General features: G+C 40.5%; 1 protein-coding gene across 3 annotated transcripts in view; it reads right to left on the bottom strand.

The window, feature by feature from the left end:
* Positions 1–14483, bottom strand: part of PTPN4 (protein tyrosine phosphatase non-receptor type 4) — a 111105-nt gene extending 96622 nt beyond the window's left edge. For all 3 annotated transcript variants that reach the window (XR_014853505.1, XR_014853506.1, XM_085066890.1), the window contains exon 1: positions 14109–14483. Coding sequence is in view for 1 of the 3 variants with exons in the window: in XM_085066890.1 (XP_084923016.1) it covers positions 14109–14121 (13 nt within the window). In the remaining 2 variants the exon portion in view is untranslated. The remainder of the gene's footprint in view (positions 1–14108) is intronic.
* Between the last annotated feature and the right edge of the window lie 1293 nt (positions 14484–15776).

Below are 15776 nucleotides of genomic sequence, written 5' to 3'. Positions count from 1 at the left end.
CTCAATTTTCCCCCTAAATTTTAAATATAGATATATATATATAGCATAACAGACTGATAATCCTACTGTAAATGCTGTAAATCTGAACAAGGACACAAATGTTAAGAGTGAGCTTTAATTACTGGTATTGCCACATTAGCTCATTTGACAGTCAGATCCAGATGTTCCTGTTGATCAGCCTTTTGTCTGTCCTCATAGGGCACCAGTAGTAGCATTCTTTTCCAGAGAAACCAACCTCAGCTGTTTTCAGCACAAACCTCTTCAAGTAAGAGGCCATTATTCCAGTCTGTCGTCATAAGGTCAGTAAATCACAATACCAGTATATCAAGATATAATATAGATTACTGTTAAAACTGAGTTTCTAACATTGACAGTAAAAGTGTAAAAGTGTCTTATCAGCTGAAATGCAATTTATGCAATTTTTAAAATTAATAAAATTTTTTAAATTAAGACCTTTCAAAGCTCTCACAGAATGCTTTCTTTCCAGGTGTATTCTCATACAAAAAGCAAAGTGTGGAAAGAATTGCACAAGAGAAACTTTCTTAAAAGACTGAAGTATTTATTAGAAAACAGTTTTATAAATACATTTTTAAAAACATAATCTATGTTCTACAGACACTAATGTATTTGATTCTGGTTTACCTTGACAAGTTTATCAAACAAAAAATTTTAAAATTCTGCACTGAAACTTTTTTCCTCAATATACTCACCATCACCCCTAATTTGTGCTGTGGATGAGATTTTCGGATCCGCTATCCTCAATTCTCTTCTTTTATCCAAGCCAGGAATAAAGATCATCAGTAGCCAATGGGAAAGCAGGTGCAGAAACTACTCCAATACACTTTGCTCTTACAGTGAACCACAGATAACTGTTAGGTGGGTTATCCTTGCTTGTGCTTCCTATTGGGAGCTACTACCTACATCCCTATCAGCATTCCCAAATTCCTTTCCTACTGGCCAATTTGTAATTCCTAAAATCAAGAAGTTCTTATGCCTAAAATACTTGGGTTTGTATTATTAAATAGTATTAATTTGTTGAGTATTCAAATCTTGAGTTTATCTTATTTTCCTTATGGGGTAATCCAGTCTTCTGACATACTAAATTTTTTCCTGAATTCCATGTTATCTACAGCTTTTAACAAGAAGAGACACAAATGAGACAGGCTTAATTTCAAGACTCATTTTTGAAGAGCATGACTAATAATGCTTTTAGAGTATAACAGTTTGCAGGGTTCTCTTTGGTCAGCTTCTGATTCTCTACTGATCCAGTATTTTCACAACCCCTCATGGACACTGTATCCAGTCATCTACAGAAATTTACATTCAATCTACTTCATTCCCAATAACATATGGTTAAATTTAGCAAAAACCCCCACATTCCTGAAGTGTCATCAGTATCTTCAGAACATAAGAACAACACTTATAGTTAAAAATTAAGGCAGAAAACTATTTTCTGAAAACATACGTTTTCTTCATAGGTCTGGACAATTTCTTTATCAAGCAGGCACAATTCAAACACCGCATGTGTATGCAAACATACAGAAATTGCATACAAGGTGGTTATAACACACCAATTCTGCCGAAAAGGATCTCAGAAGGTAAGTGTGAAGGAAAGAGAATATTTTTAGTAGGTCATAAGATACAAACATAAACCAACTATGTCATGCTGTTGTAGAGAGGGAATTCCTCATATGAGGATACTGAGTCAGGCGCACAGCCCACGGGACAGATGAAGGTCCTCTCTCGTGATTCTCAGTATTGCAAAACCTCAAATGGATTTGGTTTTAAGCTTCCTAAACCAGATGCAGGTCAAATAAGAACAGTCAAGAGACTGTTCCAATACCAAGCAGTACCAAAATGAAACACCTGAGAAAGCAAAATAATAAACCAGAAAGAATTCAGATTACTTCATCCAATACTGCAGAAATTGAATGTATTACAGCTTCCAAGCACTTTGAAACACAATTTTTATCCATATAAAGCTGATGGAATGTTTATTAAGACACTCGATGTTCCACCTATTAGATACTAAATTCAGTTTTTTACAATGGGATGGAGGAGTGCACACACTCACAGACCCTGCCCTGGCAGACAAAAGCACTTCTGGAAAAGGAATGACAAGTACAAAACACAGTAAAGTGGTCAGGGAAGGATTTAGTTCAAATTTAGCACTATATTTTTGTCCCTGAGATAAATTTTTAACGATCTGTTCTACAAACAGGGTATATACTTCTCTAGACTTTGAAACAACGTTCAATAGAAGGGATTACCCGGCAGGGTGGAGCTATGAAACATGGTGTGCTGTATCAAGACATAACTTCTTTCTTGCACCATACCAATTCTATATTTTATTATCTCCATGTTTCAGGTTTTCTGGCACCAATTGCATAAGCTGGATAGATTGTTTCTTTCCCAGTCTTCCCCATCTCCTACCCATTTTTTTTTTTTTTTTTTGCGGGGGGCTGTGTTTCTCTTCTGCTTCTCCTTCTTCCATTCAAAACAAATTACAAATGTTTGATGCAAAATGTATCAAAATCTTTCTGACATATTTGAGGTTGGCTGTGTAAGAGCAGCCGTGTGAAAGAGGATGGATAATATCTACAATGGTTTCAAATAAAACATGATGCATTTGGCTTGTCTTATTTACTGTCATAAACTGTGTTTCATAAAGAAACAGGAGACACATAAACCTAAAAATACAGAGGGATGCTTGCTTTTAGACAAATCTAAAATTTTTTTTTGCCCTTTAGCAGAACCAGGTTTCCCTAACAAAACCATTTTTGGATGCCCATTATTATTTCTTCCAGCTTACAAATTTGTTGCATTCAAAACAACTACAAAAACAGAGGAGGGGCAAGAATGTGTTTCAGGAAAAAAAAAAAAAGAGGCATGTTTAATAAATTTCAAACATTAGGCTTACAAATTCTGCCAGCAACATTCCATTATCTTCTTTCGATAAATGTTGAACAGCCCAGGAAATTAAAAGAAGCTTCATGTTGCAGTGACAAAATTAAGATAGGTTTTGGTGTGCCTATCAGTCAGTTGAAATGCAGACATTAACATACTAACTTTGTGGATCTTTGAATGACATAAGTGTCAAGATGAAAGCAGCTGACTCAAATGCAATCTGAATTAGACAGAAGTGGAAAAGGAAATAGGGAAGAACTTTGAGGAACCAACAGAAGATCTAATTTCACTTTCTTTACTATTTTTTTAAGATAACACCATGACAGCATTCAAATCCTAAATGCATATAATTCCGAATGGCAACACTGAACACTAATGGATCTGCAGTTATCACACTGTCTGTGTTACCAATCTTGCTCCTCACCACACTCCACCTTGCCTCTCTTTCCCTCATCACCAGAAAAACACTTCTCAAGGTGCAGCCTAAGTTTTGTCTGAGGAGTCCTTCCACTCCAAGGGTTAGGACAGGGAAGAAGGACTAGAGACAGACCATGGTTCCCTATGTCTCCACCAAGCTGAAATGTTTCTTAAGCGTGCCAAAACATGCACCTGCTCATGCAGCAAGGTGGGTGAGGAGGGGACTAGGGGTCTGCATCGCACGATAACTGGACTGATGGCAACAAGCCTCAGCATCAGCTGGTTCTCAAGATGAAATTCCACAAAGCTCTTAACACCTCCTCCTCCTCACACAGAACCAGACTGTCTGGTGAGAAGGAATTAGGAGATTGGGAGGGTGGGGAAAGGCTACTGTCATCTAAAAGGCCCTGCTGGTAGCTTGACTTGGTTTTCTGAATTATCAGCAACAGTGAAAAGTAAAACTAGAATACAGAAAAATCCATTAATCTGAGTACCCTGCTGAGAACCAGAACAAAACTCTTCCATTGTAGATGTGCTCTCTCCCACCCCAGATGGTAACACTGCACCATTACCTGACAGAAACTGCATGCAAGAGTTACCCAAAAATGACAGCACTCAAAGGGCTCACTTATAAGGTAGTAACACATTACTGAACACAGTACTGTACTTCACATCACATCCTCTTTGGGCTATTTGTAAAGAAAAACCACCATCAATTTTCTAAAGCTTCTGCTGTGCTCAAACCACCTCCTTGGAGATCATCTCACTTTCTAGTACCCACCCAAAAACTTCAGGATCAAAATCATCTTGTTCCAGATGACATGGCCTGAGGTGTAATGTGAACACTAAAGGCTGGAAATACTTCCAGCATAACCCTGCACTATCACAGGTTGGTCGCTTCTGTGGTTGTTAGCATCAGAAAATTGAGCATTTTGGAGGAGTAGATATGCTTTACATTGTATGAGTTGAACAGATGAAAATTAACCAAACAACTCCATTCTTTGAAGACTTTTAAAATATTTTCATCACAATATAGGAAGAGGAGAGTGTGCTGAACATTTGGTTGACCTCTCAGGAAAAATCCACCAGTGAATATTTCACTGATAACCTTTGCACAGAGCTCAACATGCAAATTAACATTACTAGTGCTTGAGAGAAAAGATTAAAATTACACTGTTTTGGAATGCTGAATGTAAATACATCATTTTCAAATGAAACTGTCAAACATCTTGTTGTGGTGGTAAAAACCAAATCACTATGCAAAATGATAATACAAGAAAAGTCAATTGTATGTTTCTAATAATAAATGCTCTTGTGGCTTTTGAAGTCACAAAAAAACTCTTGGCTGAATTGAAGCATTGATTTCTGTAGTTATTTATGTGCAGTTCCTATTAGAATTCTATTGAATTCCTTGAATGGTGAATGGAAGTGCTTTTGAAAACACACACAAAAACTGTTAAACAAGGGACAAAATAAATGGAAAGTGTCGCGTTGCCAAAAAAAGTTTCAAAAAGTCAACAGAACATTTCAACATTTTTTTGAAGTGCAAGTTTGTATGACATGCTTTGACAGAAAATAAGTCTAATACAAAAACAATATACAAAATACATTTCCCCATCACTCCTCAAGAGGAAGCATAGACACTGGTATTTGCTTCTGAAACATTATTTCTAAGTAACTTGTAATATTCTTAAAATATATTCTATAATAAAACATAGTTTTATTGTATAGAATTTTAAAATGCTATCCCTCCATCTTTTTGTCCACTATACACCCAGTATGATGATATTTTATTTACTACGTATACAGATATATCTGAAGTGTACAATATACATTAATTATGCAAAGAAAATAAGGCTATTTATCCATTGCCAAAAGAAAGGGTTTCACTGTGGGTGTTTCTGAGTACTAACAATAGACATTTAGGTATGGAAAGCAGATTTTTAGAATGTGGCTTTCTGTTTACAGCAGAAAAATAACAATAAGTTTATCTTCAGAACTTCTGTATCAGCCTATTTTTATTTTAACTGAAACCACATTTGTGTTCTCATGGAAAGCAATGAAAACTTCCAAAAAAATCTTACCGTAGAGTGCTCTTCAACAACTTAAGCAGCATCTTATTTTGAAGCAATTTTAAATTACTATTCTAGCACTACTCAATACATACATTATTTTTTTTCTATTTTTCCTAATTACTCATGGCACACTCATTCTGCTGAGCTATGGCAACTACTTTGAATCTGCAGTAGACATCTTTGTCCCGAACACGGTGACATGATTTGCTGTCACGCACTGCTCTCCGATGAGGGACAGATCTCTGGTCTCAACACATCCCAGCTTATTGTACACAACTGCTGGAGCACACACAATTATCACAGCATACTACAACACAAAATATATTCAAAATGAATATGAGAGAATTAAGTGGAAAAATGCCTTTTGCAGGTATCAGAGTAACTACAATAATTTCCCAGAACAGTTAGAATGAATCTATTTATCTGGAAGACAAAGGAAAAAAAGATACTGTAAAGAGGTGGATTGGAAAATGCTCACATCAATGAAACTAAGAAATAGAAACCAGAGATTTGACAAAGTAGCTTTATTGGCAACATAAGTTCTATTCAGAGGTGGCTGAACACGAGCTGAAGTTTCAGATGTTAATCAGGTTTCTCTTTCAAGCTACTCTCTCACATACATTTCATTAGTATAATTTCTACAAAGCACTTTTATTTCTGTTTTCTCAGGACTGTGTATGTGCTTCCAATGCCAAAGAAGTTATTATCCACATCACCCTTATTCAGAGAAGGATGCTTTTTATGAAAATCCTTCTGCAGAAAGCATCTAGCATTAATGAGCTCACATACAGCTTTCCTGTAGAAGGAGGGAGAACATATGTAACTGGGGAGGGGACAGCAGCAGGATCATTAAAAGGAGGCAATGCCTCTCCTAAGTAACTACAACTGACTCTTTTAATTGCTTACTTCAGTTCTATTAAATAGCTTACAGCTATCTAGAGAATTTCTAATCTTTCATTTAATTAATCTCAAGAATGAAGTTCTCCTGCAGGAATTTCCTCTTGGAGGACTTTTTGTCATATGTTCATTTTCAATCTATTTTCTAGTCCTCTACTGAGGAATTCTGTTTTAAGTGTAATTGTGTATATACATCCTTTGTGGTTACTCACACCTCATTTTCTTACCTTGTGTCTCTCAATCTTTCAAGTAGCGTGTTTTTGAAAGCAGAGATATTTTAATTAATATCTTTATTATGTCTACTATTCAATTCTATAAAATTTACTTAACTATTACAAAGATGGAAATAATCCAGAGTTTCTGGAAGCAAGGAGATTGTGGAAAGTCAAAACCAGCTTTACCAGAAGAACCCAGGGAGCATCCACCAGATTGCATCCCTTCCCAGGCACACACAACGAGTCACTTCCCCCAGCAGATGGAGGAAGTGTAGAACAAAATACTCAAATCTATACTAGGAGGTAAGGGAAGAGACAGTATCACCAATACCTTAAGTCTCTTAAGTAACAGCAAACCTGCTAAGTGAAGATGGCAAAAAATTGTAACCACATCACACCACTCAGGAAAGCAAAGCAAAAATTATGTTTTCCCAACAACAAATTCCAAAATTACTTCCTTAATCCAAATTTGAATATCTGAAGGTTTAAAGAAATTGAGCCACTTCCAAACTTAGTAGTTTGCAAATGTGACCTACACAGTATATGTTCATATATCATACAATGAAAGGAGAAGCAAAATATCAATTAGTGAAGGGTTAAGAAAGCTAAGAAACTTTCACCACCATTAATGTTCTGTCCCTCCTCACCTCATTGCGTGTACAGCAAACTTGAGGAGATGACAGAACAACTAGAAGCAACTGTATCAGCCCTTAGTACTGAGGGATCTAAATCAGTAGTCTAATTCGAGGTCACAGGAAACAAATAAGCCAAAAAAATATTCAAATTATTTGGAGGTGAGACCCCATAATATAACCAACTAGTCTGTTTGTTCCATTGTAATGGAACATTTCAGTTTCTCCCTCCTGTGGTTGTGTGTACCACAGTTATTTCAGCACAAACTTCCCAACAGGTCATGAGATTTGTTGACATTTAAATAAATACATTTACCTTTCCTTTTTCATTATGTTTACCAAAACCCTACACATTTTAAAATCATTGCAGGGCCACTGTCCTTTTCCTCTTTTCCCTCTTCTCCATCCCAACTTAGATAAAGAAGATACACCCCTTCAGTTTTAGAGGCAGACCCATTTCAGTCTTTCAAAACCGTTTTTTCATAGACATTACATCAATCCAAATATTAAAGAGAACTGCTCCACGGAAAGCAGGTGCACTCAGATGAGCTAACAGGATGCACTATCTTCTAACAGAGTCAACACACAAGCCTAAAACATAGTAAGTGGGGAATTACTTGTAGCTTAGGATTCCCAAGACTCATCCATAGCCTCATTTGCACTCAAGAACTAAAAACAGACTGTGGCATCAATCCTAACTGCAGCCTGCCTCTCAAAAAAAAAAAGGCAAGAGCCTCTTCCAAGGGAAGTCTTAATAGCAGCTCACGGTTTGGAGGTTACAGGCCACAGATTTAACTCAAAAGCCACGTTCCATAAAATTTTATTTTTAAAAAGTCAAACTAATTGATACACATCCCTTCTCCAAAAGTAGAGCTTTTCTAAACAGGGGCACTCTACAGACTCGGGAAAACATTTTAAGAGCAGTACTGAGGCTATATGCAGTTTAGAGACACAACACAAAACTGGCATATGCAGTGCACATACACAGTTCATTTGGGAAAAAACAACTTACAATGCAACACATCACTGGACATCAGCACTGGTCATCTTTAACCCTATTTACACATCAAAAGACAAAAATATGTCTCACTTTTTCAGATGACACTAAAAGCTTGTTGCATGTATCAAGACAGACAAATGCAAAGTGACATATGCTAATTTTAACTCTCTCCAAAGCCAATTTTTCATGGGAAGGCTGTGGATTTTTTCCCTAAAAACATCTCTGAATTCTGGTTAATGGAAACAAAATGAACCCAGTTTTATTATGTGATCTTTCTCCTAAATTATTTTGTCATTTTTTTAGGCAAAAGCATTGAATCATAGTGGTAAAATCTGAGCAGCATTTGTTTTTCTGAACCAAGAGAAATACACCATGTTTTGGTTTTTTTTTTTTGTTCAAATCAGTTATAAGAGCTTTAATTACAATTAATATGTTTTACAACTTACAGCTATTTGACATGGCTTAAGAAAATATAAGTAAAAGCACCATCAAGAAATTATCTCTTGGTCCAGATAAAAAACTGTGCTAACTTGGAAGGTCAGAGAGCGTTAATAGCAATAACTGTTCTTCCACTGACTGGTGTATCTTCCAAGTGCTCTTACCCACCATGTGGTAATTTCTCGAACTGAAGGACAGGAATTAACAACATTTCCAGTTCTATTCAAGTCTGAACTAAGTATGAAGTTACTTCAGCACTGCATCTCTGTTGGTACACACAAGAGAGCACAAGTTCTGGTATTTCACACTTGAATCTCTTCTTTTAAAAACACAGCTCTGCAGTGTATCAAATCCACTTGCTTGACTCTGTTGCAAATACCACCTTCCACTGTGACCACAGTGGAAACACAGGAATCTTGCTTTTTAACCTCCTCCAAGACAAAGTATGCCAGCACATCTCTGAGACAAAGGAGTCACAGCAGGCTCTTTCACCAGCTGCTGCTGCGGTTTACTTGGACAGCGATCTGCTAACAGATACAGTTTCAGTTTCTGGTCTTAAACCTGATCAATGCCATAAAAAAAAAAAGCGCAAGCTCTCTAAGAATTGTTTTCTCACCTAAGAAAATACCATTTATGTAATTTTCATTGCACTCAATAATTGACACTTAAGTTTCACAACAGTACTGATATAATTCATATCTTGTTTCTGTCCTTTGCAGCAGACACAAAATATTGTTTGGAGGTTTGGTTGGTTGGGTTTTGGGGGGTTTTTTTGTAGGTCAGAGAGATATTGGTACACAAACACAAAAACCTGGCCAAACAATTCAGGAAAAGCCAAAGTACACTCAACTGTCTTAAAAGTTAATATCCTTTTGGGGGCAAAATGAGGATCATTTGCTTAACCCGAGCACAGTTAACAGCACAAAAGCAAATAAATTTAAATTGTTACTCCGAGCAAACACAAAAAAAGAGCTCACATGTAATTTTTTTTCAACTAGCTTATTAAAACTATCAAACAAAATAGCAAAATCACATAGAACTTAATACCTTCAGACTAGAACACAATCCCAAGGAAAAGCACCAGTTAGAACAATGTTTTGAGTAGCAGATATTTAGCGATTTTTAATTTAAAGTCTAAAACCAAGGTTAATAAGAGAATTGAATACATCCTCCTTAAATCTAATCTACACCCTTCTAATTAAAAAAAAAAAAAAATCAAATCCAAGTATGAAAAAGTTAATCTCTAGCAGCCCTACATTTGATTGTCATTTGAAGATCTGGGCTTTTGGTCATGCAGAATAATTCACTTATTATTCTCTAATCTAGTTACCCTGAAAAAGATAAGAAATACGCAAAAAGGCAATGTAAGAACGCATATGCCATAGGAATTGGAATGTCTATTTCTTCCTCTTCCACCTTAGGGTCAGACTGAAAACTGTGAAGTGGCACTGAAGAACTTACTTCACACTCCAATCAGTGAAAATATTTCCCAAAGCATTCTTCATTACAGATTGTAAGTTCTCATAATTAAAAGACTGTTTATTTTTAAATGGATATTAGCCCTTTCCCCATTCCTCTTGTAACTGTAGAGATGGCAGTGTCTCATAAACCACACAAATGGAATTGCATTTATCATCCAACAGTCACCTTAAACTTGTCCAAGAAGTAACTGCAGTGTGAGACAAAGTAGTGTGCCAAGAGAGGTCTAATTGCATCGCCCTATCAAGTCTTTTTCTGAAGGTACATAAGCTGAGAAAGGAGGAGCTGGTTCAATTCTCACATTTCAAAGAGAAATTCATCAAGTCTGATCTACCTCAGAATCTCTGTGACCATCAGCTGTAACATTCTGTGGTATGTAGTGGGACACTGTGCATACAACCAGCACACACTTTAGTGTGCTGTTAACCAGATTCTTTTAACCTACACATCTGGACATGGAATTCTGGTATGTCAGCACATCAATAAAATTTCTGTGAACCCTTTAACTGCTATAAATTTGAAGTAATTTGTTTTGTAAGTGACAAACAGCAATAGTTTTCTAATAATTCTGAAGTTCTCCAAAATAAGTATGGAGATTTTGAATATGCACCTGCATATATAATATATACATACATACAAAAAAATATATACTTACAAGGAGCTCCAAAATTTTAGAAATTACAGGTTTTCAAAAGCCTACAGAAAACTGTTTTTGTGCTACTTCAGTGGATTACAAGTCCTGAAGGAAAAACAGCCTCTGTTCCCAAACAAGCATACATGAACAGCTGGTCCAGACAGCAAAGACCTGCTGTTGTATTACCAGCCCACTGCTGAGCTCCTTGGGTTTTGTCTCCTGCTCAGGCCATTCTCCCCTCCTTTTTCTCTTCCACCTTCACAGTTCCTTTTTTCCCTCATAAACAATTCCACATTATATACATACACAAACCATCTTACAGTTGTTTAGGCTGAAGCACATTAAAACCCATGAGAATTTTGTCTGGCCATTTTATGAAAAGTGACAGCACCACAGTGAAAGTGTGGTATTAAAAAAAAAAAAAAAAAAAAGCACAGTCAACCATCTGCTGAAAGATTCTCTTGTTTGACCATTTTATAATTGGTTAGAATGGAAGTGAGGTGACAGAGAAACAGGATGTGAAGGCACAGGATTCATATGATCTTGTACCAAATTTAAACCCAAACTGGGGGAGGGGGGGAGCAGAACACAATCATGGTGAATCAGAGGATCAAACTATTGGACAAACCACAGAAATCCACTATTTATCAATTTAAGGAAAATAGTCTAACACTGATTCCAACAACAAAAAAATCCAAAAAAACATGCACATGCCTACTGTTTGTTTTAATTAATGTCTTGACCAGCTGAAAAGTTAAAACAGAATATTCAATCCACCATAATTTTCAGAAGACATTTACCCAACCCATTTACTACATCCAAAGTCTCAACTGCCCAGAGCAAGCTATTCCATCTTTGTTTCCCACACACAGGTGAGCTTATGGCTGACCCATCCTGGCTGTTTTTCCCTCCAGTGTTACTTCCACTCAGTTCTCCAGAACACACTTGCAGAGTGTGCATCTCACTTTCCATATGTGCACATAAACCAATACCCAAAACTCCCATGCAAACTCATCAAAATCTTCATAAAATAACCACCATAAATAACGACCCAGTGAAATGGAACCCCCCAGATGCTGCTCTGGACCTTTCAGCAGTGCTGTTACAATATGAAAGCAAACTTTTAAAAGTCCCTTTATCCCCAAGTAATCATGTCACATGCTATTGCATTAGGCTACTACTCTGGGCACCAGCCCTGGAGCTCTGTGTGTCCAGAAGCCTCTATGACATCACACAGACACAACCAAACATTCACACACAGCAAATGCCCACGATAAACACAGGCCTAATGTCTACTGAATCAGAACCAATGTCTGAGCTCAAGTTCCTGCATTTTGTATAGGTGGATCCCTCTGCTCAAACAGGGGTCACTGCAGGAGCTGAGCCAAAATGATGTAGCCTGAGTATTAACTTACCATATATTCCAAACATGCTAATGGCAGTGACATGTAAATAGTACTACACCAACTCTGCTCATTAACAGAGAGCTCATCCACTCCATAGAGCCATTAGCATTACTTCTGAGATTACAGGATTTTAGTTTTTATTCATGCTTTACAAAAATAGTTGCTAATAATAAATTAATTGTAGTCACAGAAAAACTGTATTGGCTGAACTTTCCTGCTGCTATAGTGTAAGTGTACCCAACCCTGAAAGTATTTTTAGCAAGGTGTTCAATCAGTACTGCTATGTACAACCCAAATTAGACATTAACAGGACAAGAGAATTGCAAAGCATGGCAACAAACAATACATTTCATGGACAATTTTGCTGAACAAGAAGTAACCACCGAACTAAATTCTAAATAGGTAAATCTGATTCCAAACAAATTTAACTGCAAACATAAGGAAAACATACCAAAAGGTAAAATATTAATAAATTTCTGCTCGTGAGGAAAATGCATTTGTATTTCAATGTTTAATCTCGCCTAAAAAAACCTGCAACTAAAAACACACATCATGTAAAAATACAAAGAAAATGTAATGACAACAAAATTATAGCCTAAAAATCAGACCAACAGTTATATTTCTGAGTTTGTAAAGTATAAACTTGTCTGGGAAATATACTGACACACATGTACACATTTGTAAGCTTATCACCCAGAATCATATTTTATGAACATGGTGCAAGCCAGAGTCATGCCAATATGTAAAAACAACTTTTTAGGTCAGTGAAGCAAGAAATCCATTGTCAAGAAAATGGCATCCATAAGATTACAATACTGAATATACTATGTTCAAGCAATGAACTGGAAAACTTTCCTACAATATACATATCTAATAAAAAATGGGTTTACCAAGTCTAATGTAACTCATTCCTGTATTCCTGCAACGCACATTTACAACGTGACGAGCTCACAAATGTCTGCATGCGTATGAACACGTCGGTGGCTCCCAACATTACTGAGCACTTATTTGCCAAAACAAGCAGGCAAACGTGCACTCACAAAACCCCCTTACCACTGAACTCAGAGTTTAGCTCAGGGCAAGAGAAATGCCCCGTGGGTGAACAAATGTATGTGCACACTGCAGTCTAACAATTATTCTTCAGCTGAGATCCATTAGCACTTCTGTAATACACAAATATTTTCTATCTCACAATTTAAAAAATTGCAACAGCTTGGCCACACTGAAGTCCTGGGTGGGTGTAAATAGCAGTATGAAGTTCGTTCACGTGTATTTTACATCGGAACGATGCATATCCTTTGAACAGAGCAGGGGTGGGAACGTTTCACGTACACTGGCAGCTATCTAGTTTTAGCTACTAGCTCTTGGAGATTTTTGAAAGGAAGAAGACGTTATTCCTCTTCCAGCCGGTGCTGCAACACCATGCACGAGTCAACTCATCAGGTACACGGAAAGCCTCTGTCGCATACAGACACAGCGATTATACAAGCCTTCTGCTCGAGGGAGACACTAAAAATGTACCAGAGGAATGCAACGACAGCACTCAAACCTATTTTCCCTGCCCATAACCAGGGCAACGCGCACATGTGCCTAGAAAGCACAGGATCGCAAAGTTTTATATTAAACACGCTAAAATAAAATTCCGTTTCAGGCGTTCGGCAGAGTTCACCGCACTGTAGAGACCCCGACCTGCCCCCGCAGCTCGCTCCCCTCGAGGCTGTTTTCGAGCCCCCCCGCCAGCTCCACACAGCCCCCACACCCCCTTCGACAGAGGGGAGCCGGCTCTCCTGGCTGTTTTCGGAGGGGGGAACAGAGGAACTGCGCGCACACACGCTCCCCCCACCACCACCACCACAAGGGCTCTGGGCAGAGCCGCTCTCCGCCCGCGGCGACCTGAGCGCGAAGTTGCGGGAGGGGGAGCGGCGCGGGGGGGAGATCACAGCACAGAGACGCGGCTCGCAGCACCCTTCGTCCCCCCAGCCCGGAGCGCCCCGGCGGCCGCCTTTACCTTCATGTAACATCCACGTCCTGGTTCCAGATGGAGCGGGGAGCGCGGAGCCAAGAGGCGCGGGGGCTGCGCGCTCGCGCCGCTGCCGCCCCGCGCGACCCCCCACCCGCCTCCGCGGGCGCGCGCACGGGCACGCGCGCCGCAGACGCTCGGGCACGCGGAGCGCCCGCACCCCCCGCGGGAGCGGGATCGGCACCGGGAGCGGAGGCGCCGCTCGCCGTCCCCCCTCAGTCTTCCCGCAGCGCCCGCCCGATCCGCAGCCTCGGGAGCAGCGACAGCAGCCGCTCCGTGCCCCGCCGCAGCGGCGAGCGCCGCATCGTACTGCGGCTGCTGGGCCGAGGGAGCGGGGGGGGGTTGGGGGGGAAAGGAAAGAGCTGGGGGAGAAGGGGATGGGGGAGCCTCGGGGGGAAGGCGGAGGACACCCCCACCCTCCGGCCTCTCCTTCCCCCCCTCTCCTCAGAGCGACCGGCCGGAGGGGCGGCGCGGGACGGGGCTGTCCCTCACGGGGCGCGGCACTGCCTCACACGGACCGGCGGCTACCCCGCGCGGAGCCCCGGCCGGGAGGCAAAGGGGACCGGGGGAGGTGGAGCGGCGGGGCGCTGCGGAGGCACCTTCCCTGCCGGCGAGCGAGCGAGCGCCCGTGGGGGAGGAGGGGGGAGGACGTGCAGCCTCCTCCCCTCATCGCCGCCCTCCCGCCCGCCTCACGCGGGCAGCATAGCAACCAACATGGCGGCTGCGCAGTCACCGGCGGCGGGCGGGAGGTGGCTCCAGAGAGCTCGCGAGAGCCGGGGGGGCGGGCGCTGTGCTTTCCTTTCTATTGGTCCTTTCGCGTGTCTGTAAAGGGGAGGGGGCAGGACCGAGAGTGCATCTGGAGGTCTGATTGGCTGGGTCTATCACGGGCAAAGGCGGGCGCGAGCACGGATTGGCCAGCTGAGCCGCCACTCCCCCTGTGGCGGTGCTGAGGCGGGCGGCCCTCAGTGCGGTCGCTGCCTGCTCCCGGCTGCTGCCGCTGCTCTCTGCCGCATTTCCCTGGGCCGTGGGACGGGGTTCGGCTGAGCGGCTTGTGCCCCTGGGAGCCGCAGGCTCCTCTTCTGACCCGCTCCCTTCGGAGGGAGAAGAGGAGCTACAAAGGAGCAGTGGGGGTGTCTTAATGTAGTAACCTTTGGTTCTAGTCACATGTCCGGGCAGCCTCACCCTGCCAATGTCCCAGAGGGTCATTGCTGCATGTAGGTCCTTGCTGGAGGTCTTCAGTTGGGGGATGTATTGCGCCTCTTGGCCACATAAAGATTTTCATATGTGGCCCATGGGAGGGTTTGTGTTCAAAGACGTGGTTTAACACGGTGCTTTGATGTATTTATACTGTGTATGAAAGGGTTTGGTTAAAAATGTCTTTAATGTCCACTTATTAAAATACAACCTTTCACAACCAGCTCTTTACCTAATAACAGACATAGAATATATAGAATTATTTAGGCTGGGAAAGACCCTTAGGATTACTGAGTCCAATGTTTGGGAATGAGTTCTTGGATTGTGCAATTAAATTCCTAACCATAGCAAGATGTGGAGTAATACTGAAGGAGTTTGCATGTTCTCTTCTAATTAGGAAGCTTTCTAAAATCTCATCCATTTGATGTTTGCAAACCTCGTATACATTTCCAACCTAAATTG

Source organism: Lichenostomus cassidix, chromosome 7 (assembly GCF_008360975.1).
Source record: "Lichenostomus cassidix isolate B80296 chromosome 7, HeHo_3.0, whole genome shotgun sequence".
NCBI lineage: Eukaryota > Metazoa > Chordata > Aves > Passeriformes > Meliphagidae > Lichenostomus > Lichenostomus cassidix.
The sequence above is the reverse complement of the archived record's forward strand: the minus strand, read 5'-3'. Positions and strand labels throughout refer to the sequence as shown.